Consider the following 25,204-nt stretch of genomic DNA (forward strand, 5'->3'; position numbering starts at 1 on the left):
GCACCCATGAAAGCTAAATAATATTATAGGGGCTTTTTTCTTCTTTAAGTTTTATTTTATATCAATAATAAATGTTAAGTGTTTTTAAAGAACTTTTATTTGCAAATCAAAATTCTGGGATAACATATTTTGTGGAAGTATATTTAAAACGAGTTAAAATCCATACATGCGCACCAAGTGTCAACATCGAGACAAGAACGTTAGAAGTAAAACTATGAGCTTTACCTCGCATAACCTTGCCACAGGATACCTCTTCTTGTCTTTGTCGCTCCTAAACATAAACGCAGAAAATGGGATTGGCAAAGGAGAATGCATTAGAAAACAAGATTATTATAAACCAAAAATGAAAATGAGATTATATTATTTTTCTCTAGCAATCATTTCTCCTTGTAAAACTATCAATTGTTCTTGCTAAATCTAAGTAAAACAATAAACTTAGATAAATAAAATTATAAAGTATGACTACATCTATATATTTTTTTCCACTTAAAGAGCTCTTATGCTGTATTTTCTTAAAAACTGTTCTTGAAATTTAATCAATCAGCACTGCAAGTCTTTAATTTAGGGAGTAAAAAACTATTATTTTTTTCTCTTAAAAAAAAAAACAATCATACTGAGCTCCATCATTAATTATATCATTTAGCCAGTCTGGAAATAATCTAAAATACTGGAAAGAGACAAAAAAATCAGTAATCTGTTAAGTGGTAAAGCTCATTCTCTCTCAAAGTCAAAATTCAATAGAAGCCTTTTGTGTAACATAGAAGATTTTATTGAAGAGCAAAGGTGACAAAATGGACACAAACGGAGCTCTTTATAAAAAGAAGCCTACCAACCATTACAGATTCTTTCCATTTCTCATGAATCACTTTAGCCAGGTTCAGATCTATATGAACCACACAATCCTCAACTGTTAGAGACCCTTGTGAGGGGGAAAAAAGAAAAGAAAATATAATCATTACTCATTATACATTTGCAGAAAACGTACTCAACCACCTTATGCATCATAAAACTAATCTGTATTATTAATTACTAACCTGTTTCTAGTTCTTAATCTCTTGGAACATTTTTGTGTATGTAATATGTCATTGTTATCACACTTTTTGGCTGCTGCCATTATACAGTACTTCATGTATTTAAGTTATTCATGTCCATTAATCTAAATATATTTAATTTATTCATTTCCATTAGTTGAGAGTTTTCAACAAGTGTGTTCTAAGAAATTAATCTTGCCTTAAATGTATCTGGAGAAGCACCAAATGATTCAAAAAGGCTCATCTGTGCAAATAAGTATGAGGTAAATACTAGAGAAAACTTTCAATATATATGCACCGAATGAACAAACTCCATATAAATACTCTCTATTTCTTCAAATTACTTTTTTTTTTTTTTGAGGAAGATTAGCCCTGAGTTGACATCCACCACTAACCCTCCTCTTTTTGCTGAGGAAGACTGGCCCTGAGCTAACATCTGTGCTCATCTTCCTCTACTTTATTATATGTGAGACACCTGCCACAGCATGGCTTGATAAGCAGTGCATAGGTCCACACCCAGGATCCAAACCTACAAACCCTGGGCCTCTGAAGCAGAGCACACGAACTTAACCACTACGGCACTGGGTCAGCCCCTCAAATTACATTTTTTAAAATCCTCTACAAACACATTGTGTCAAAAATACAGCAAGTAATACAAATTACTTTTACATTTTGGTTAACATATGAAATAATTTTTTAATTGAAATAGAACCTTCTATCTATATTCTATTCACACAAAGACACACATATAGGTAATTTACTTTTCCCTTACCTGAATCAATACCAACAGGGCCAAATAATTCACTGAGCTGAAAAGCCAGTTCAGGGGGTAATGCCAATTCCAGACAGTCTATGGTCAGAGATTTGGCTGTCACTGGCATTGGATTCAACATCTCAGTTTTATCTTCTTCACCTACTCCAGCTGACAAAGTACTCCCTGCCATTAGAATTTTTTCCATTTCCTGTTCATCTTCATTCATAAATTCTTCTGTGTTTGGAAATTTCAAATAATCCTTTGGAAGATTTTCATTTTTCTTTATTTCAAAAGAGTCAGTAAAATAAAATTCTTCATTTAATTCAAGATTTGAAGTGTTCGATACAGAGTTTACAACATCAGACAAATTCAAAGAACGTATACTGTCTCCAATCTCTGTGACTTCTAGATTCTTCTCCATTTCACTCTCATCTGGAGTGGTAGTGACTTTTAGAGTACCTGGAAAAGACTGCTTACTGTTATATAAACCCGAAAGTTCTGCCTGACTATTAGGAAGCACTTCATTAGTATTCTTTAGATCTACAGTAGTAGTAGGAAATATACTTGTTATTAATCCAGGTTTTTCAGTAGTTGTAATTCTTATTTCTGCCTGCTCTGAGTTTCCCTTTTCTGAATCACAGGTAGACTGCATATTAATGCTACTGATACCACTTCCATGGCTAAATTCTGGCACAGAAAAATCAGAATCCTCTAAAGGTCCTCTTTGGCTAATAATTTCCTTCAAATTCAATCCCAGAGAAAATGGCCCAATTTGTGCTTCATCATATGATTTTTCGATATTCTCAAATTCAGTATCCTCACACAATTTAGTTTCAGAATCCAACAAAAGGCTTGTGGCCCAAATAATATCTTTGTTACACCTCTCATATAAGTCTTTTAGGGCTTCTAATGAAAAGGATCCAAATAGTTTACAAAGAATGTTAAGATTTTCAGATTCATCAGCACTGGTAAGCTCACTTTCTTCAACATACGTGCTTTTATCATACATTACCCTATACGGAATTGTTTCTTGAACATCTAATTTTCTGTTCATATTCAAAGCTTTTGGTTTAAATCCATCTAATCTTCCTGTTAATACTCTCAAAGAATCGGAAACACTAATTTTATTTTTTTCTATTTTCCATAAGAGAGCAAAATCCTGTGGTTCAGTCTGAGTATACACACCTACTTCTACTCCAGGGACTTCTTTAAGCTTTCCTTCTTGAAATTCAACTAAAGTCTGTGGTCCTACCGTTCCAGGAATAGTTGGCGTACTATCGGTAAAAGTAAGAGACAATGTGTGCGGCCCATGGATCTTTTCACTTGGACAAGTCTTATCCTCGCAGGTCATTTCACTGGACAGCATTTCAGAACCTCCTAGAGAGGCGCTACCCAATGTTTTTAGTTCTTCAGGGCTTGTGCCCCAACAGGCCTCACGTGCCGTGTATAAGGATATTTCATTCATATTGTCATTAGTTCCAAATTCTAGGTTGGGTTCTTTCAAACCAGCCTTTGGCATTCTTGTTCTGTGCTCTCTCTGAGCTAAAGAATCAGATGAAGGCCAGTCGCCCACAATGTTAAACGAGTTTTTTTCAGTATTTTTATAAGTATCATACATACTGCTATTGAAGGATTCTGAAGTATCATCACACTGTGACTTCTTGTTAGCCTCTACACTTTCATGTGGAGATCCTCGTTGCTGGATACAATCTATATTCCCAGACAGACTATTATCTAATACTTTGTGTGATGGAGGGCAATTATACTTTTTGTCACTTTGTACAGATGAAGCTTTTTCAGTTTTTCGGTTCCTTTTCATTCTCTGACCAATAGTCTTATCAACTGGCCAGTCACCAACAAAATTTGATAGCTCCTGTCTCTGGAACTTTTCCAAAGCTGATTTGCTTTTTTGTTTTCCAAAGGTTTTTTTCTTTACCATTGCTCTTTCTTCCAATACTTCATTAGCTGAAGACTTTTCATTTTGAAGTGGCACAGTATGTGAAAGATCACAGTCTTCTTGATTATTTTCACCATAGCAAATACTCGGTGACACTCTCTCTACAAAACTATCTACATTGGTTTTACTATACTCTTGTTCAGAAGCCATTTCTTCTTGCTCTTCTTTTTCACTTTTGTCTGTTACTCGTAGTCTGCTTTCAAAATCAGAAAAACCCATGTCGGGAACTTCCTGAATGAAAGTACTCTCAACGTTAGGATTCATACCACTTGTTTCTTTTCTTCCTTTGTTTAAATCTGCATTAGGGAGATAAGTAACATTCTCAAGTAACATAGTTGCTTTGGTTACTTCAAGTTTCTTCTCTTCAATTAACTCTAGGTGCTTCAAAGATGAGGATAAAATATTTTCTTCTTTTTCAGAGGTAATATCTTCATTGTCTCTCGGGCTGTAAGATTTTTTTAAAAGTATTATAAGGAAATCTCTTAATGTTACTATTAATATCATGATTTAAATTAAAGAAGGACTCAACTGAAAGACAGGGCACTTAACATTTATTTATTCTAAAAATTCTAGAAATAAACTACATTAAAATTACAAAAGCTAACCTTGATCTTTCTTTAATGCACAATGAACACATCCCTTTGTTGCAATCCCAATACCCAGCACAATACTTGACATATAGGAAGCACTCAATTTTTTTTAAATTGCATAATAAACATGAGATTTTCAGCTAAGGTGCTTATTATGCATGAAATATTAAAGTTTAGGTTCTAAATTTGCTCCTAGAAGAAGACATCACCCCCCTGGCTTCTTTCTGACCTATTTAAGCTTAATGTATTCATGAAACTAGGTCTGCCTCTATACCACCTATCTGTCATTTGCTACAGAGGAAAACACTTAAGCTTCATTTATTAACAAAGTCCTAAAGAGTCAACAAACATGATTTGCACTATTAAGAAAAATGAAAGAAAGGGAGGAGAGCTCTCATTTAAGACGTCACTTGTCAAATTTTTAAAAACCATCCTCCATGTTAATTTCAGACTCAGAGCACTTTTGCCTAATCATTACACTTTGAACTTCAGTGCTTTTCTTTATTCAATTTGTCAACTCATCTTCCTTTCTTTCTTTCTTTCTTTATTCCAGGACCTCTCAAAGCCCCAACTCTCCCTTGAAGCCTTCCTAAGTGAAATCACATCTAACATTAAGTTTGCTATGGGCCAGATGCTATTCTAAGTCCTTTACAAGTGTTAATCATAATTCTTATAAGATCCTTATGAGCAAAGTGTTATGATTGCCATTTTAGAAATGAAGAGCTGAAGTAAATGCTCAATAAAAGAACATTTATCAATTTCTCTTCCTAACTCTCAACTCCTTTTTAACAGAGTCTTTCCATATCTTAGCATCATAAAATACAGGAAATTCAGACCTCTATATGTATTTAAGGTTCTTCTTTACTCACTTATTTATTCAATTGTTTATATGTCCTAAATGTTTTGTTTATTTTTAGGAAAGTTCGCCCTGAGCCAACATTTGCCACCAATCCCCCTCTTTTTGCTGAGGAATACTGGCCCTGACCTAACATCCATGCCCATCTTTCTCTGCTTTCTATATGGGATGCCTACCACACCATGGCTTACCAAGTGGTGCCATGTCCACACCCAGGATCCAAACCGGTGAACCCCAGGCCACTGAAGCAGAACATGTGAACTTAACCGCTGCGCCACCAGGCCAGCCCCAGTATATGTCCTAAATTTTTAACAGAATCAGTACTATCCCGAATTGCAAACTTTCAAAAGGCTCTAACTTGTATTACTTAGTAAAAGTTTACCATTAATAATTAATTTTTATGATATCAGCTTGAAGGAATATTCTTACTAATACCTAAGGAAATTAAGAAGTGATGTGACTATAGTAATAACAGAAAGGCAATAATATAACAGATAAATACTGGAATAGCAGGAAGTTACATAAAGAAGGCAGAAGTATTCGTAGTATAAACATGGACTCACAAAACCCTGAGGACAATGAATAAACTCCCATTTCATTGCATATATAAACTTTTACTCCTCTTACTAACCATATACATTCTTCTTCAGATAAGACTATATCTAAACCCTACAAATAACAAATATCTACCTTATATTTAAAGTTATTTGGCAGTGATTTCAGTGTTTTAAAAATCATATTTTTTAAAATTATGTTTCAAATTGAATTTTTGTACATAGGGATTTTAACCTACCTAGTACTTCTGTCCTCAGAAGAATATGCACACAACTCAATACGTTCAATTTTCTCGGGAACTGAAGAATTCATGATTATTGGCACTGAAACAAAACGTTGATAGTTTTCCAACATTCTTGTTATTTTTTCTTTGCTTATCCCATGAATATTGCGCCTAAAAATTCCAGGGAAGAAAAGGGTAGAAGTAATATTGGTAATTAATTTTTTAATCAAAACATATAATATCAAGAAAAACAATGATATGTTTCTGATATATTTCTAGTACATAAAAATATCAAAGCTGGTTTATTATGACACAATATATACTACTTGACTCTAATTTTCATTTTATTCAGGATTTCTTAAATTACCATTTTCTTAATCATTCCATACAATCTTTTCCAAACATCTTTTATCAACCTGGAAAAAACTAGCAGATCCTAATAACTTTAAAAGAAGTTATTCTCAGGCTGCAAAAAAATCTCATAAGAATATGACTAGCATTTCAAGGCTTTAATTAATTATTAACTAGTGAGTAAAACATTCCTCTACAAATGCTTCCATTTATGCCATTATGGCAGACTAGATGTCCCAAAGGGCCCTCCTGGTACAATAAAAGTGGACCCCAAGTGAATTAAATCAAACATACATTTTAATACATTTTAAGTTCAAGCAAAGAAAAAAAATTCCCAGTATTTGAAGTCTCTAGATGACTAAATATGAAATTATATTTGTACTTTCACTCATGGCGGCTTATTTCTTTGTGTGGTTTTGTTTAGGAGCTCATATTTAGTTGAACCTAATATATGGAAATTCTCAGGCTTTAAACTGGGAGTGCTTTCATTCCTACAGCATCTGGATTTGCATCTGCCAGAAGGCCAGATGGTATGTGTTAGTCCCTCAAGGGTCTTGTCTCAATGAAAACATCTCAGTTGCAACTTTTCTATCTTGGGTTGGATCCAAGGCTTAGTGTCTGGATCCCAGGGCTAATATTAGCATTTGCCACCTGGGCAAATCCGGCTTTCATATTTACCTACCTCGATCTTGACTGGTTTCAGATCACAGAGAAGCAAAGAGATAGAAAATAGGAAAGAGAGGTTAAGAGACATAGACACAGAAGACAGAGCAAAAAGGTCTACTATACATCTAATCCAAGTCCCAGAAAGAGAAAAGAGAGTACATGGGACAGAAGCAATTTAAAGAAAAATGGCTGAGAATTTTTCAGAACTGATAAAAGACATCAATTCCCTGATCTCAGAAGCCCAGCAAATCCCAAATAAGATAAATAATAAGAAATCCAGAACTAGAAACATAGTACTAAAAATGTCATTCACCAAAGATAAAGGGATGATATTAAAAGCAACCAGAAACTTAAAAAAAAAAAAAACTAGTCATCTACAAAGAAACCAACTATTAGAATTACAGCTGACTTAACAATAATAATGGAAGTCAGAAAAGAGTTAAATGTTGTCTTCAATAACAGAAATGTCAATCTAGAAAATACACAATACCTAGCAAATACATCTTAGGAGAATGGGATATAAAAGGATTTTCCAACTAAAAATAAAAAAGAGTTTGACATGAAGCAGGCCTACACTGTAAAAAAAAAAATCCTAAAAGATGAATGCAGGCAGAAGGAAGTTCCCAGATGAGAGGTTTATGACGAAAGAAAAATTAAGCACAAAGCAGTAACTTCATGAGTGAAAACAAACACTGTCTGTACTTTCTAGACAATCATAGCATGTATGTTGGTAAGTATCAGAGTCAAAATATTTGAAAGTCCTTCTATTTGTGAGGAGGAAGGCTAAGAAAATGGTTTAACTTTAAATTTAAAGTTAAATTTAATGTAACTGCATGGTAAAATTTTTAATGTAACCATTAAAAGAAAAATACTGTATATAATTTCCAAATTAGTAGAAAAGGAGAAAATAAGAAAACCTGCATTCAATCAAAAAAAAATCCAAAATAAGGCATGACAAGAGAAAAAAAATTCAAATACATAATATCTGTGATAGGAGAAAAACTATTGACAGAAAAGGTGAGATAAATAGAAAGCACATAGAGTATAACGGTAAGAAACAAGACCAATTATATGAATAACCAAAATAACCGTAAAAGAACTGAGCTTATCAGTAAAAAGGAAAAGATGGACAGAGCGGATTTTTTTAAAACCCAGCCAATACTAGTTACAAGAGAGACATCTAAACATAAAGATACTGAAAGATCAAAAGTAAAAGTATGGAAAAAGATATAACACTCAAACACTAACTAAAAGGAAGCTGGTGTAGTTTTATTAATGTTAGACAAATTAGACTTTACAACAAAAATTAATATTAAGGATAAAAGAAAATCACTAGATAAGGATAAAAGGTTCAATTAATTAGTGATATAAAAATCTTAAGCTTATATGCACTTCAAAAAATATCCTCAGAATATATAAAACAAAAATAGGTAGGATTATAAGGAGAAACTGATATATTGAACATAACAGGGAGATTTTAACATACATACATGTCTCACGGTAGATTTCCTCATCCCTCTCTTAAACATTAATCCATCAAGCAAATTTTTTTAAAAAGTAAAGCTATAGGAGATGTGAGCAACAGAATAAATATGCATAATTTAATGATATATTAATACACTATAACCAGTATACATTCTTATCAAGCAAACATGAAACACTGATAAAAAACTGATAATGAACTATGTCATAAAACTTGTCTTAAAAAAAATCAGACTTAGTTATCACATAAACCGTGATCTTACCTACCACAGTTAAGTTGAAAATCCATTTTTTTAAGAAGATAAATTTAAAAACCATCTGCTCAGAAAGTTTAAAACATAGCTCTCAATAATTCAAGGGTTAAAGAATAAAATCAATCATAACGCGAATTAGAAAATAAATGATAAAAAGAAAGTATCATATATTAAAATTCTGGGAGCAGCTAACATAGGACCCAGCGAAATTTACAGCCTCAAATGCTCATGTTAGAAAATGACCTAAACTTTCAGGTAAAAACTTCTAAAAAAACAGAAAAAAACAAAGCAAAATAGACTTTTAAAAAGCAAAGAAAGTAGAAGAGATGAATTAAACATAAAACAAATTTACAATACAAAGATCAATCAAGCAGACATGTTTATTTGAAAAGGCTAATAAAAAATCTGATCTCTGGTGAGACTAAGCAAGAAAAAAAAGAAGGAAGATACACATAAACATATTTGGATTGAAAATGGGAACTTGAGTATAGATGCTGCAGAGATGTAAACAGAGAATAACTACTTTAATAAAGTCTTAAGAAATTTGAAAACTCTGGTGTAATGGACAAATTCCAACTGAACCTTCTCACAAAGAAAACATCAGATCCAAACAGTTTCATACGTTAATTCTATCAAACATTCAAACTTACATAAACTCAGAAAAAGAAGAAATACTTCCCAACTAAATCTGTAAAACTAAAACCATGATACCAAAGCCAGGCAAAGCAGGGCAAGGAAGAGAAAACTGTAGATCGATCTCACTCATTTATACTGATGCAGAAATCCTAAACGAAATATTAGAAAAGCAAATCTAGTAATGTATCGAAAGGAGAATAAGAAGGAATGAACTACTGATAATATGCTACGACATGGATGAACCCTGAAACACGCTAAGTGAAAGATGCCAGACAAAAACGCCACATATTGTATGATTCCATTTATATGCAATGTCCAGAATAGGCAAGTCCGCAGAAACAGAGAAGCAGATTAGTGACTGCCAAAGGGAGAACTGGGAGTGACTTATAGCAGATATGGGGTTTCTTTTGGAGGTGATGGTTGCACCACATTGTGAACATACTAAAATTAGGTTGTCCTTTAGTTAGTATAGAAATCACTTAAAATTACCTCTTAAGAAAAAAATACCCTGACCAGAATTAAGTTAGGGCTAACTCTAAGGGAATCCATAGCATGAAGCAAAATACATTTTATGTCCATGATCTGAGTAACATTTTTATTCAAGTCAAACAATCAAACAAATAAAAACGTTTAACCTTGGGGGAAAAAAGGTGGGGGGGCGGGGAGTGAAATATCTCAACAGCTGGATATTTGCTACCTTTTCCATCTATACATCCTCACCTCCTTCCTGTATTCCAAGTCACTAGGCAGCCACAAGAATTTGTTCCTCCCAGGAGTACGTGGTTCAGGTATGCCAAACCCTAGAGTCTGTTCTACTTTCAGATATTGACATTATAAGTAATAAAGTTCTGACTATATAAGACAACTGGGATTTTTCTGTTAACTCAACTTTAGGAACAAAAAGATACAAACTCTTCATAAACTGAAAAAGAAAAGTCTATAGGCAATACAAAATTTCTTAACAATTTTTAAGCGACAAAGCTGCAATCTAATCCATTTTGTTTCCTTCATTATTTATAAGGGGAAAAAATCTAGATGGACTTTCTATCACTGTCGTGAAATAAAAAATATGTTAGATAGCCTTCAAGTGTTACCTTGCAAGTTCCTTTGGTTTGAACTTCCACCAGGTGTCTGGTTCCCGAAAAAGAACTTTATATTTATATTTTTGCGACTACATGCAAAAAAGACAAAAACATTTAAAAATAATTACTTCCATGAAATTAAATTCACTGTATTCAAATTCAAAGCATGTTAAAACTGGAAGAACCTAAAAGATTATCTAATCTTGATGAGTTTGTTAAACTGGTAAAACGCAATGTCTTTGACCCAGCAATTAACTTCCAGAAACTCAAGCTACTGATAAATACTTACGTAAGAGTGCAAAGATATATATACACCAGGATATCCAGTTCACCATTATTTGTAACAGCCAAAAAATGCAAACAACTCAGTGGCTTTTAATATGGAACTGGCTAAATAAGTGAAGGTACAACCAAACAATGAAAATATTATACAGTAATTTTTTAAATTCTATATGTATTAACAATTAGAAAAGGTCCTTAGTATAAATTGTTAAGAAAGATACAGAATTTTCTCTAGGGTAAAAAAGGATTATTCACATATTTATACATGTATAGAAAACTTCTGGAAAGATTCTCAAAAATAATATTGAAAGCATCTAATCAAGGGAGTAGGACTTCAGGTGTTCTTTCTTATGGTTTGAATCATTATCATATATATGGCATGACTTCCATAATTTTAAAACTACTTCAAATAACAGCTCACTCTACTTTTCAAAACTCTAATATGACTATAACCTGAAAACCAAGCCCTACACTTGCGCACTAGATCCATCTCCTCTCTCCATCCCCAGGATAACTGGGTTCAGCAATTTCTCCCTTCCTCCTGAATCAATCCCATCACATTCTGTTTCTTCTCCCATCTTACTCTTAACCCTACTTCCCCTGCCAACTATCTCCCCATTCTCCTGCTCCTCTTTGCAGGAAGATGTCTAAAAATAATTACTGTATTCTCTGTCTCCAGCTCCTCTCTCTTCTAGCCTCTCTTAAACCCACTCCAATTGGCTACTCTACTGAAACTGGGGGCACTGAGACCATGAATTACTACCACATTGAAAACTGCTATGGTGAATTCTCAGTCCTCTTACTTGACCTTTAGCAGCATTTGTCACAGTTCATCATTCTCTTCTCCTTAGACTTTTCTTCCTTACACACTATTGTTTTTCCTCCTACCCCACTGGGTAAGTGTTCTCAGTCTTTTTGCTAGTCCTTCCTTTTCACTCAGATGTCTCACAATGGAATGCCCCAAACTTAGTCCTAGATCCTCTACTCTTGATGTAGACTCACTTCTTAGGTAATATCACTCCCTTCCTTGGCTTTAAATATCATGCATATGGTAATGACTCTCAAATACATATCTTTAGCCCAGAATTCGCTTCTGAACTCCAAAGTCATAGATCCAATTACCTATTCAACAAATTTAACATATCCAAACCCAGACTTCAGAAATCCATTACGCCACCCCCACCTCAAAACTATGCTATCAGAATCCTTCTCCATCTCAGCTGATAACAGTCTCCGGTTAGACAGGCCAAAAACCAACCTTGATGTCATACTTGACTCCTCCTTTCCTTTCACTTCCACATCAATCCAACGAGAAATTCAGTCGGCTCTACTTTCAAAATATATCCAGAATCTAATTACTATTGTCACCTTCACTGCTACCATGCCTTGGTGTGAGCCACATGATCTCTTACTTTAATTACTGCTATAGCCCTCTAACAAGTCTCCCTGTTTCCATGCTTGTCCTCCCAAGTCTCTTCTCAACACTACACTACAGTGATCCTATTAATAAATAGTTGGATCATGCCACCACTCTGCTTAAAACCCTCTGCTTTGGATTGATGTTTGTGTCTCCTCAAACCCCATATGTTGAAACCCCATTCCTGTCATGTGACTATATTTGAAGATAGGGCCTTAACTATGGAAGTAATTAAGATTAAATGAGGGCATAAGGTGGGGCCTTGATTCGATAGGATTAGTGTCCTTATAAGAAGAGACACCACAGAACTCACTCTCTACACCATGTGAGAATACAGCAAGAACATGGCCATCTGCAAGCCAGCAAGAGAACTCTTACCAGAAACTGACCCTGCTGGACCTTGATCCAGGACTTCGAGCCTCCAGAACTGTGAGAAAATCAATTTTCTGTTGTTTAAGCCACCCAGTCTATAATATTTTGTTATGGCGGCCCAAGCAGACTAATACATCTTACACGCCACTCAAGGTAAAACTCAAGGTCCTTACAGTGATCTGTGAGCCCTCACACAATCTCTCCAACCACCACTACATCTCTGACTTCACCTCCTCTCTCACTACGATCCCCTCAGTTTTATGACAAGATGCCCAAAGTGGTCACTGCTATAATCTGTCATTACTGACAGAAAAGCCCAAAAGTCAACCCAGACGCCAAGGTAGAAAGTGACATAACAACCTGTAATGAGCCTAGTCACTTCCATCTCCTCACTACAGCACCAAATTTCATCCAACTTATTCAGGGCCTGATAACAGCCCAGGTCTTTAATTACCTAAAGGAGTGTCATGTAGCTCTTAGGATCAAATTCATTTTAAACGCACACACACACAGAGAAAAACAGAGACTATGAATTTAAAGACTTTTTCAACTCCCCTATCAATATGCAAATCTTAATAATATGTTATATCACTTGAGAGGATTCTGATTTACTTACGTCACGCTATATGATAGCTCACAAGGGAAGATATATATATTTTTATATATAGATACATATTTAAAGTAAAGTAATAAGTTTTGCCAGTTGCCACTAAGATATCTGACTGTCCCTTATTTATTCTCAATTTACTACTTAGCTACTTTTGTAAATGACAGTCAAAACAGTAATAGACAGTTATCTCCAATCTATTCAACTCCTCCAGAGCTCTTATTATCTTGCTACTAAAAGAAGCAAAAAGTGACTCTCCTTCTATATAGTAATTCCTATATCTACTTTATGAAGAAAAAACTAGTTTGCCACTCTACAATAATTATGACTCCTTTATATTTCTGAGTTGAGAAGAGCCAAGGAATCAATAATGGAAAAATAGCTTTATATTTTCAATTATTATATAAGAAAAAATGGAAAGGAAAACATTATAGAAACCTGAAGCAAAATGAAAATCAGAAAGAGTAATTCGAGGCCTTCTTTATTCTCTACACAGGAAAATAAAGTGTCAAAGAACTTTCTAAGATGACAGCAGGAAGCTAAGGAAAACCTACAGAGAAGTCAAGTAAGGTTAAGGGGGAAAGCATGCCACCCATGGTAAACATATTCACCTAGAAATTAGGAACTCCTAAAGCCAGAAAGCAAACCGAATTCCAGCTCCCAAAATACAGTAAAATCGTGTCTTTGTTTCCTCTACTGACACTGCACAGAAGTAAAATCTCATTTGCTTTCAAAAGACACAATTTTCTTCAGAAGGTGAAGCATCACACCATCAAAACAGTACAAGTGCACTAGGCACAGCAAAGGAGATAGAGGCTGGACGTGTCAAGAACATAGAAGAGGAAGTACCACATTCATTCACTAAGGCAAAAATTGAGGTCCCATGTCCAGGCATGTGCTAATCTTTGGGGAATAAACCAAACAATACCCAAAACTTACAAAAGCTTCATTCGTCAATTTACTCAATGAATATACATTTAACACATGTCAAGCATAGAGCTATACCCTGGAGATGTGATGAGAAATAAAATAACAGTTTTACCCTCAAGAATATACAGATGGCCTAGAGCCAAATTCAGCCAGTATTGGGATAGCCTAGCAGCTAAAGATAGTTTTTATGTCTTGAAAGAATCGTTTGAAAAAAGAGAAAAAAAAGAATATGCAAGAGAGACTGTACGTGGCCCACAAAACCTCAAATATTTACTATCTGGCATTTTACAGAAAAAAGTTAGCCAACCCTACTTGATAAAAACAGTATGCTTGTGGCCGGCCCGGTGGTGCAGCGGTTAAGTGCGCGTGTTCCGCTTCAGCGGCATGGGGTTCACCAGTTCGGATCCCAGGTGTGGACATGGCACTGCTTGACAAGCCATGCTGTGGTAGGTATCTCACATATAAAGTGAAGGAAGATGGGCACGAATGTTAGCTCAGGGCCAGTCTTTCTCAGCAAAAAGAGGAGGATTGGCAGCAGATGTTTGCTCAGGGCAAATCTTCCTCAAAAAAAGGAAAAAATCAAAAAAACAGTACGCTTAATGCTATGACAGAATAAAGCCAGGGTGCCATAAAAGTAGAAAGAGTACTCAACTCAGCTTTTTAGTAAGTTAATGAATGCTAACTTTCTGAAAAATGGTGACATCAAAGCTGTGCAAAAAAGGACTGTGACAAGTCTGGAGAACTGAAAATAGTTGAGTTTACAGAATTCTGAATTTCTCAGAATAGCAAAATTTCAAAAGAAACTTGAGGAATAACAAAGAATCAACAAATTGTGATTCTGCCAAATAAGAACAATAAGAAAAAGAATCATATATATATATACACACACAAACATAAAATTATTATATACACACAAACAGAATTATAATTTAATACCACTATTTTTTCATAAAAGACATCAAAAAACAAAAATAATCTTAGAATTTAAAAACTGAATCTCAGAATTTGAAAACTGAATAAATTTAGCTTTATGGAAAAAACTATTTTTATTTTTCTCATTTTGCTAAAGACCAGAGAAAATTCAGTTACAGACAGTCCAGGGACTGTTTGCTTGAGATTCACTTGTGTAAATAACACCTTCCAATAATTTTACGCCCTCTATTATAGACTTACGACAACTTATGGTACAAACCAAAGCAACATATGGCTTCATTTCCCATGCCTGTAGGTTTGTATTATCTATTATTATAGGAGATATCTTCTTCTCAAAGGCTTCTTTTGCTGAAAAACACACACAGAAAATGACAAATCATTTCTAATAACAATATTAAGCATTATCTTGATATTTTAAAAATCTGATCTTGTTTTCATAATTTGAAAATCATAAATGTGCTAATTTTTTCACAGCCCTACTTCTAAATATCACTTTTGAGTACATGAAAAATTAAAGTACAGGTAAATGTTGAATAATAAATACTAAATAAACAAATACTAAGGTTATAATCAGAGAAAAGTATTAACTAAAACTATCTGATCTAAGTTTTGCATGTGTGTTACAAGCATAAACAGCATAAATTTTTAAAAAGCTATCACTAAAAACAATATCATGCTGGGACCAGCCCAAGTAGCATAGCAGTTAAGTTCATATGTTCCACTGCAGCGGCCCCAGGTTCGCCAGTTCGGATCCTGGGTGTGGACCTATGTACCGCCTATCAAGTCATGCTGTGGCAGCTGTCCCACGTATAAAGTAGAGGAAGATGGGCATGGATGTTAGCTCAGGGCCAATCTTCCTCAAAAAAAAAAGAAAGAAAGACAAGAAAAACAATATCATGCTAAAAGCAACATGGTATCCTGGATAAGACTCTGGAACAGAAAAGGACTTTAGTAAAACAACTAAAATCCAAATAAAGTCTGGAGTTAGGTAATCGTAAGGTACCAGTGGTAATTTCTTAGTCTTGACAAATGTACCGTGGTTATATAACATGTTAAGATTAGGGGAAATTGGGCAACGGATATACAGAAACTCTACATTGCCTTTGCACCCTTCCCATAAATCTAAAATTATTCCAAAATAAAGCTTAAAAACAAACAAAAAATATGGACAAACACCAAAAAATATATATATAATGATTTGAAATAAAGAAAATATTATATACTGTTGTGCAGGAGATTTTCTTATAAAACTACCTTTTTCCCCCAAGGAATTAGACCATTCAGGAAATTAATGATAAACCACAATAAATAAGCTTTACAAGGAAATTATTTGGAAGTTTTAAAAGTTCTGTCTACTCTCTTACAACTCAATAATAAAAAGGCAAATGATCCAATTGAAAAATGGCAAAAGACTTGAATAGACAGCTCTCCAAAGATAAACAAATAGCCAAAAAGCCAAAAACATGTTCAACACCATTAGCCATTAGGGAAATGCAAATCAAAGCCACGCACACCAGGATAACTATAGTCAAAAGACAGATAATAACAAAGTGTTGGTGACAATGCAGAGATGTTGGAAAGGTCATAAAGTACTAGTGGGAATGTAAAGTGGTGCAGTTGCCTTGGAAAACAGCTTGGCAGTTCCTAAAAAGGTTAGACTTAGGTGTGTATATTCATAGCAACATTATTCATAACAGCCAAAAAGTGGAAACAAGCCAAATGTCCATCAACTAATGAAAGGATAAATAAAATGCAACATATCTATGCTATGGAATATTATTCGGCCATGAGAAAGGAATGAAGTATTGATGCATGCTACAACATGGATGAGCTTTGAAAACATTATGCTGAGTGAAAAAAAATTCACAAAAGACCACATATTATATGATTCCATTTATATGAAATGTCCAAATAGGCAAACCTATAGATAGAAAGTAGGTTAGTAGTTGCCTAAGGCTAGGAGTGGTTGGGGAGAAATGAGTGAATGATAATGGGTACAGGAAATTTTTGGAGTGATAAAAATGTTCTAAATTGTTGTACAACTCTGAGTATGCTAAAAACCATGTGAAATATCTCTCAATTAATCTGTTTAAAAAAGATTTAATACTATTATTTAATATTATTATTGCTGTGGTTGTTGCTGTAGTAAGGGCATGTTGAACCATTCCTAAGCACTTCTCATTCTCATTTTTAACCTTTACAACAATCCTGGGGGTTAAGCATTATTATGTCCTTTTACAGATGAAGACACTGGGCCTTGGAGAGTATAAATACAGTCATCCGTTGTTTAACGATGGGGATACACTCTGAGAAAGGCATTGTCGGGTGATTTCATCACTGTGCGAACATCATAGAGTACACTTAAACAAACCTAGATGGTGTAGCCTACTAGACATCTAGGCTATATGGTACCAATCTCACAAGACCACCGGCATTTATGTGGTCTGAAATGTTGTTATGTGGTGCATAACTGAAACTTGCACAAAATCACACAGCTAGTAACTGACAAACCCAAGATTGCTCTTCACCACATCATACTGTTTCTTTTATTTTTAGCTGTGTTGGTATTTTCATATTCCTGAGTTCTCACTTTAACATTTAGTTCAAGAAAGAATATTTAAAAATTTAACAATGTCTGAAGATAGCAAACTCAAGAATCATCCTGACAGTGCATTTATCATAAAAGAAAGGCTAAGTAAAATATTGTCTATAGTCTTCATAAGAATTCTCCATATAAAATTCAAACTATTCATATAACTAAACATTTCATGATAAAACCATCTTAAGTAAACAAACAGTTGCACTAATAAAGAAATTAAGATTTTTACCTATGATCTTCCCACAGATTCAGTTTGAGAGCCTTTTTTTTTTTAAAGATTTTATTTTTCCTTTTTTCTCCCCAAAGCCCCCCAGTACATAGTTGTATATTTTCAGTTGTGGGTCCTTCTAGTTGTGCTATGTGGGATGCTGCCTCAGCATGGCTCGATGAGCGGTGCCATGTCCGCACCCAGGATCCAAACCGGAGAAACCTTGGGCCACTGAAGCAGAGAGCACGAACTTAACCACTTGGCCACGGGGCCAGCCCCCAACGAGAGTCATTTTTACTCTCCCATTATCCTCCATAAAAATTAAAATTAAACCAACCTAGGGAAGACTAGTGGTTAATGATGCAAATTCCATTTTAGGAAACAGGAACCAGAGAATACCAGACAACTGTAACCATCTTGAGCTACGCTGTGACCCAAGTAGAAAATCTTATTTGCTTCTGACGACATTGATTAAATGAAACTTAAACATGCCATGCAATGATCTAAGCATTTTACAAAAATTAACTCATTTAATCCTCACAACAACTCTATGAGATAAGGTTACCTCTTACTATATAACATAAAGATTGTCATAGTTATAATTTTACATATATATTATAGTTATAATATAGAGTTAAAGTTAATTATAACTTTTTTAAAAGTTATATGTCTCAAAATACAAATATTAAGCAGATTTTTTCTTTACATTACTCTTTTTTTTTTTCTCCCCAGAGCCCCAGTACATAGTTGTATATCCTAGTTGTAGGTCATTCTAGTTCTTCTACATGGGATGCTGCCACAGCATGGCCTGATGAGCGCTGCATAGGTCCACGCCTAGGATCTAAACCAGTGAACCCCAGGCCGCTGAGGCGGAGTGCACAAAGTTTACCACTCAGCCACATGGCTGGCCCCCTCTTTACACTACTCTTAATATTATTCCAGAATCCGATGTCTATTCTTACCACGATTCTGGTTCCACTCATGTGCTTCTCCTAAGTACTTTACATCAAACTGGTACTGTCCATTTATGTAAAAATAATCATCAGTACTAAGAATGACTCCATTCGGATTATCCTCTTGCAAAGTCCTGTGAAAGATAAATGGAATTATTTTCATAAACTTTTCTTCAAATTTTCTCTCCTAATTTTTACAAGGTCATAATTCAAATAGAAAATTCAAGTATTATTATTTAAAAGAGCGAGAATATTGTAATATTCAAATGAATCATATTGCAAATCCTCTAAGCAAAAGTTTGACGCCCAAGAAAACTGACTTAAGACAAGTCTATTTTGCTTTATGTAAATTATTATTTCAGACACTTGTTTAATGTTATAAAGTCCTTTATCCTTAACTACAAAGGTTTGAAGATTAACAAATTTAGTTATCAAGAAAACCTGGTAACTGAAAATGCTTCAGAACTCCTATCAGTCACAGGTTCCCCCTCACCTGGTCATTTGATACATAGTGACCTACTTCACCCACTCTAAGTGGAAGGTCACTTCAAGGTAGGCAAGTAGCTTGATATTCAACAGATCTCCAAAAGCAGATAAAGCTCTACTGCTATAAATTTAGTGAGTACGCCAAAAACATCCAACAATATAATGTTAATAGACTATTAATCTGTTAAACTATACACAGTTAAGATAGTTTTGGGGGGGGGTTGACACCTCTCTTTCCTGATTCTGGAATTTATTTTCTACATAATTGAGATACATGTAACGACTAAGCAAATAGAATCCACAGAGACATAATGCTACCATTCTTGACCATTTGTAAAATATCACCATTTATTGTCTCCTCCTAAAATAGGTATAAGTGTATCTAAAGATAAAATACATCTCTTGAATGTAATTTTTATTAGCATCTACTAAGTGCCAGGCACTGTTTTAAGCACTGAGCACACAGCAGTGAATAAAAAAGACAAAAATTCTTGCACTCATGGAGCTTACCTTCTAGTGAATGCTCACTTGATGCCACCTTCTATCCTCTATTTATCCTCGTCTCCTTTATCTCTTAGATTTCCCCTTCTCTGACACTTCCTCTTTTCTCTTTAAACATGGATGCATCTCATCTATCTTTAAAAATTTTCACCATGCTGTAAGGACCCCTTTCAACTCTTACCCAGCTTCTCTCCTTCCCTTAGCCGCTTTATCAATGCTTCATTAACCCTTTGTCTTCTACCTTCGCCGTGCAACAAAGTTGTTTTTAAGATATCCACTCATGACTTTCTTTCCAATAAATCCAAAAGCCTTTTTTCATGCCTTATTTTCCTTAGGCTTGCACACTAGTTTAATACTATGGACCATTCTAAGAAAACTCAGCTTCTATGTCTCTGCACTTCCCAGTTATTTCTCTCATTCAAAAAATATTACTAAGTTTCCTACCTAATGACAAGCACTTCTTTCTCTTCCCATTCTCTAACTGCAGCTGCCTCTGGCTCCATGGCCCCTGAAACCTAGTTCTTCAAACCTGTGTCACAGCTCTATTACGTTTTAAGGTACCACCTTTCATTCCAATCTCTTTCACAAAATACAATATCATGAAGGATTGTAATATCCATAACATTAAATTAAAATGGTTCATTATTGTTGTTATTAAATCAATGAGAAAGTCTATAGAAGAATATGCTTATAACTGAATGAGCAGAAAATGTGGAAATTTACTGGAAAATAAACCCAAAGAAAGCATATCAGAAAACTGAGAATGAGCTCATCAAAGACATTCCCAAGTATATATGCATATTCACTAATATGCATATTCACTAAGACTAAACATACCCATGATCAAATAAAAAAGACCCAGCTAAGAAGAGAAGAAAGCAAAAAGTTAAAATTTGGAAGGAAAAGGAAAAAAAAGAACTGGTAAATAAAATATATTAGATGTAGACCTTCTGGAATTTAAAGAATAAGTGGGGTAGGAGAGACTCTGAAAACAATACTCTTTAACATGTGCTACTGAAAACACAACAAAGCTGCTCCCAAGCCTGACTCTAGTCTCCCAGACAAAGCCACCCACAACATACCGTAACTACAAAAGGGACACAGATGGACATATGAGACAAAATAATTGAGAGTTTGATATTTTGTAGCAAATAAATCAGTGAAAACTTAAAGTTCTCTGACTACCAGTGACTCATCCTATGCTGTCTTCCTTCAAATCACACATTTTTAACAGCATTATTTAACAACATGCTACAATTACAAATTTCCAACTAGCAGTAGAATTCTTGTATTTAAGACTTCCTTGAATTCAAAATCGATTATGGCCCTTTAACTCTATAATCAAAGATGAACTCATCTTTCTCCCAAATTAGTTTTCCTCTACATAAAGCTATTTCTGTTGATTTCACAAGCTCACAATCTTGAAATTATCTTTAATTTCTTTCTCTACTTGTCTCTCAAAATAATAATCTAAGATGAAAGAATTCAATAAAAACTGGAGAAAAAAGTGCTATTAGCTACAAAGTTAGAAAAAATTAGTAAAAAGAAAACATTTTAGGGGTTATTAACATCTCTATTAAGCAAAAGCATTTCACATATTCATACTACTACAAATGTACAGGTTCATGAATTATACTCTTTTTTTAAAACTGAATTAAACCTCATACCTTGCCAAAAAAGATTTTCCTGATCCCGGAAGCCCTCTGAGAAGAACAAGAACTAGTCCAACATAAGATGATGTCTTCTTTCTTACAACCTGAGAAACTGGAGTTTCTTGTACTTGATAAGCACTTGTTCCCTCTTTATTTCTCCATACCTTTGTTGGGGAAGTGTGAGAAATACCTGGGGGTGGAAACGTATAGTTGACAGGTCTCCAGTGTGCAGCTGTGGTTACAACAGGAGCTACAAAGCCATGGTTTCCTTGAAAGAGGTCAAAAGTAGGAACCATTGGATTCCACATTGGTGGAGGTGGAGGCGGCGGCAGGAGTAGAGGAAGAGGGGTGAGTACTGGGCAGTAATTCACATCCTTCCCCTTTGGCGGCAGTTCAGTATGTTTGTGTGACTTGAAACTGAATTCTTCAGAAGGTACAAACATATCAGGTACAGAAGTAGATTTCTGATTCTCACCTCTACCTAGCAAACCAAGCCCTGGATTTTCCACAGTGAGGTTTAAAGGAGCCTGAGATTCACTGACATCCAAATCTACAGGAGCTTGAGAGAACTGAGCCTGAAGACACTCCGATTCTAAAAGCTCTTTCTGTCTTTGATTGAGATTGCTACAACCCCCCCTGGTGTCACCTGCTACATGTAAAGAACTACTGAGCAGAGAATCTTCCAGTGCCAATGTGTTATTCCTTATAACACTTTTGGACTCATTCGAAACTGAATACGAAGTTAAGGAGTTTGAATTTAATGTAGAGGCGGAATTCTCTAAATTTTCACTGTTCAAATCCATATTTTGTGTAGAAAGAATGGGAGTCATACTACTTGAATCTGAATTTATAAATTCACTCGGGTCACTAAAACTACTAACATCTTGCAAAGGCAAAAATGAGTATACTTGGTCACTGGGAGAAGAGTTCAATTTCTCAAAAGCATTCTGTATTAAGGAATCCAAGTCTTCAGTTAGCTGCATGTCCAAAAATGAATCCATTTTTGAATCTTCACTCTCTCCTTCAGGAGGACACTTTTCCATTATTTCATGTCCCGCTGCACTTACTTGGTTCTCAGAAGCGATGAAGCTTTTTGAAGATGATTCTTCTATCTTGGCATCAGTGTCAGATAATTCTAATAGACAATCCATGGCATTTTCAACTGTACAATAACAAGAACAACAGTAACACCAACAAAAAAAATATATATATATGTACTGAAAATAGTAAAATATGATTTGATTAAAATCTACTATAATCATACTAGATTCTGCATTGTAGAGAAACTTATAAATATTCAAGTCATTTTTTTAAAAGCAATATTTTACTAACATACCAGTCTGTATCAGTAAAAGTTCTGAATGAATGATGGAGACATCCAATGTTGTTACTTTCAGACAAACAGTAATAAACTAGACTAATGAACTGCCATCAAGTAGATATTCTCTGATAAATTTATTAAGTGGAAAAATATCTGTAATTGCATGTATTAGGGCTATTAATAAAGATCCTAACTGGTTGATTTATTCAACAAATACTTACCTACTGCATGTTCTTTAAGGATTAAGTATTTTAAGCACTCTCTTAGTAAACCTAATTTGTTTATATGGTCCATGCTATTAATTTCACTTAATACAAAAAATATGTATGAGCATGTACTATATATCACATATCCTTTGTACATAGATGAATAAAATATTGTTATACTATACTCAAAGAATTTCTGCAGTCTAATGGAGGCTATTAAAGATCTTTACATTAGAAGACAATACATTATAATATAATATAGATTAAACAATGTACACTTTTAATAATCTATAAATGCTATAAGCAGCCTTATAGGAGAGCAAGGAAAGATTTCACATAAGGTGATACATGAACTGGGACTTGAAGATTAAAAAGAAACTTGTAAGACAGAGGGGAAAGGCAAAGCCAGTCTTGAAAACACAAAGCATGTTTACGGGATTAAGAGAAGCTGGTTGGAGCATGGGAACACAGTAGTACGGCAGATAAGAAAAGATGACGAAACTGGAAAGGGGGATGACGTGAAATCTGGAAGGGTCCTACACGTCATGGTAAGAAATATCAATTTCATTTTCTAAGGGAATTTGAAGGGAAATTACCTGTCATAGCATTTAGGGTAGAGACTTTACAGATATCACCTCACTGAATCCTCAAATAATACTGTGAGGTACACAAAGTATTCCCAGCAAACAGATGATGAAAATGAAGCTCAAAAAGTACATAACTTTGGGGGCTGGCCCCGTGGCCGAGTGGTTAAGTTTGCGTGCTCCGCTGCAGGCGGCCCAGTGTTTCGTTGGTTCGAATCCTGGGCGTGGACATGGCACTGCTCATCAAACTACGCTGAGACAGCATCCCACATGCCACAACTAGAAGGACCCACAATGAAGAATATACAACTATGTACTGGGGGGCTTTGGGGAGAAAAAGGAAAAAAATAAAATCTTAAAAAAAAAAAGTACATAACTTTGGGGGAGGGTGAAAAGGGTAAAGGGGCACACATGTATGGTGACAGATAAAAACTAGACTACTGGTGGTGAACACGGTGCAATCTATACAGAAACTGACATATAAAAATGTACACCTGAAATTTACACAATGTTATAAGCCAATATGACCTCAATGAAAAAAATAAAAAATAAAAAAGTATATAACTTGGCCCAAGTCACACAGATAATAAGTGACAGACCCAGGACTGGTATGTCTGACTCCAAAGCTGAGCTCTTTCCATTATAAGACAAATAAGGAACCATTAGAATTGTTAAGCATTTCAAATTGGGGGCTTTTTTGTTTTATCTTGTTTTGTTTTATGGAAGATAAATATGGAAACAGCACAGCACAGTTGGTAACAGCTCTGGTATAGAGTCAGAAACCAGCATTTAAATCCCTACTTGCTGGCTATGACACTTTGAACAAGTTACTTAACTTTCCTAAGCCTTGATTTTCTCATTTGCAATATGGGGATAATAAAAATACCTACCTCATAGGGTTGTTCTGAGGATTAAATGAGATAATCCATGAAAAAATGCTGTGCACAAGGACTGGCACCTAGTAAGCACCCAATTAATGTTCCCTTAAGAAGAAAAACAAAGAGGGATTGGAGGGGGCAAACCTAGCAGAGACCAGTTAGGTGATTATAGCAATACTACAAAACCAGATGCCCTAAATGTGGAAAAAGGGGGAAAAAAAAAGAAAGAAACAAAGAAACAAAGCAAATACAAGAGGTATTCCTATGAAAAAAACTCTACACAACAGAAAAACCACAAAAGAAAAGATCAACCAAAAAAATTAACATGTATATAATGAAAAACAGTATTAAGTAAAAGTAAGTAAAAGATCAAGACATATATTACACAAAAGAAGAGTCCTTACAGAGTTTTGGAAAAAATTAAAACAATGGTATAAAACAACAAAAAACACATGAATGAACAAGTCACATGAGAATACAAGAATTAATGAACAATCATACACAAAAATGTATTCCTCTTTATTTTAAAAAAATTCAACATTCCTCTCTATTTTAAGAAAACACAAATTAAGAAAAGGTGTCATTTAATTCCTATTAAAACCTTAAAAATAATACTACACAATGCTGAAAAGGCTGTGGTGAAACCACTAGACTAATACTGTGCTGGTGGTATTACAAATTGGCACACCTCTTTGGTAGGCAATTTAGCAGTATTGTTTCCAAGAGCTGAAAACTGTTCTCACCCTGTGACACAAGAAAATAAAACTTTGGGACTAAGAAAAAAGTCAAAAGAAGGAAAAAGTTATTTATACCAAGATGTTTTCTGCAATATTAATTA

At 34.6% G+C, this 25,204-nt stretch overlaps 1 protein-coding gene across 10 annotated transcripts in view; it reads right to left on the minus strand.

Annotated features, from left to right (window-relative positions):
• The window catches only part of N4BP2 (NEDD4 binding protein 2), an 86,832-nt gene that overhangs the window by 34,839 nt on the left and 26,789 nt on the right, over positions 1–25,204 (minus strand). For 8 of the 10 annotated variants that reach the window (XR_011437630.1, XR_011437628.1, XR_011437629.1 and 5 more), the window contains 8 exons: positions 21,393–22,539; positions 18,748–18,872; positions 15,238–15,326; positions 10,450–10,526; positions 5,982–6,137; positions 1,804–4,187; positions 834–919; positions 226–271 (listed from right to left, as the gene is read on the minus strand). Coding sequence is in view for 7 of the 10 variants with exons in the window: in XM_070263957.1 (XP_070120058.1) it covers positions 226–271; positions 834–919; positions 1,804–4,187; positions 5,982–6,137; positions 10,450–10,526; positions 15,238–15,326; positions 18,748–18,872; positions 21,393–22,539 (4,110 nt within the window). In the remaining 3 variants the exon portion in view is untranslated. Of the gene's footprint in view, positions 1–225; positions 272–833; positions 920–1,803; positions 4,188–5,981; positions 6,138–10,449; positions 10,527–15,237; positions 15,327–18,747; positions 18,873–21,392; positions 22,540–24,378; positions 24,472–25,204 lie in introns of all 10 variants that reach the window. The other 2 variants (XM_070263959.1, XM_070263958.1) reach the window with 1 other exon arrangement.

Source organism: Equus caballus, chromosome 3, assembly GCF_041296265.1.
Source record: "Equus caballus isolate H_3958 breed thoroughbred chromosome 3, TB-T2T, whole genome shotgun sequence".
NCBI lineage: Eukaryota > Metazoa > Chordata > Mammalia > Perissodactyla > Equidae > Equus > Equus caballus.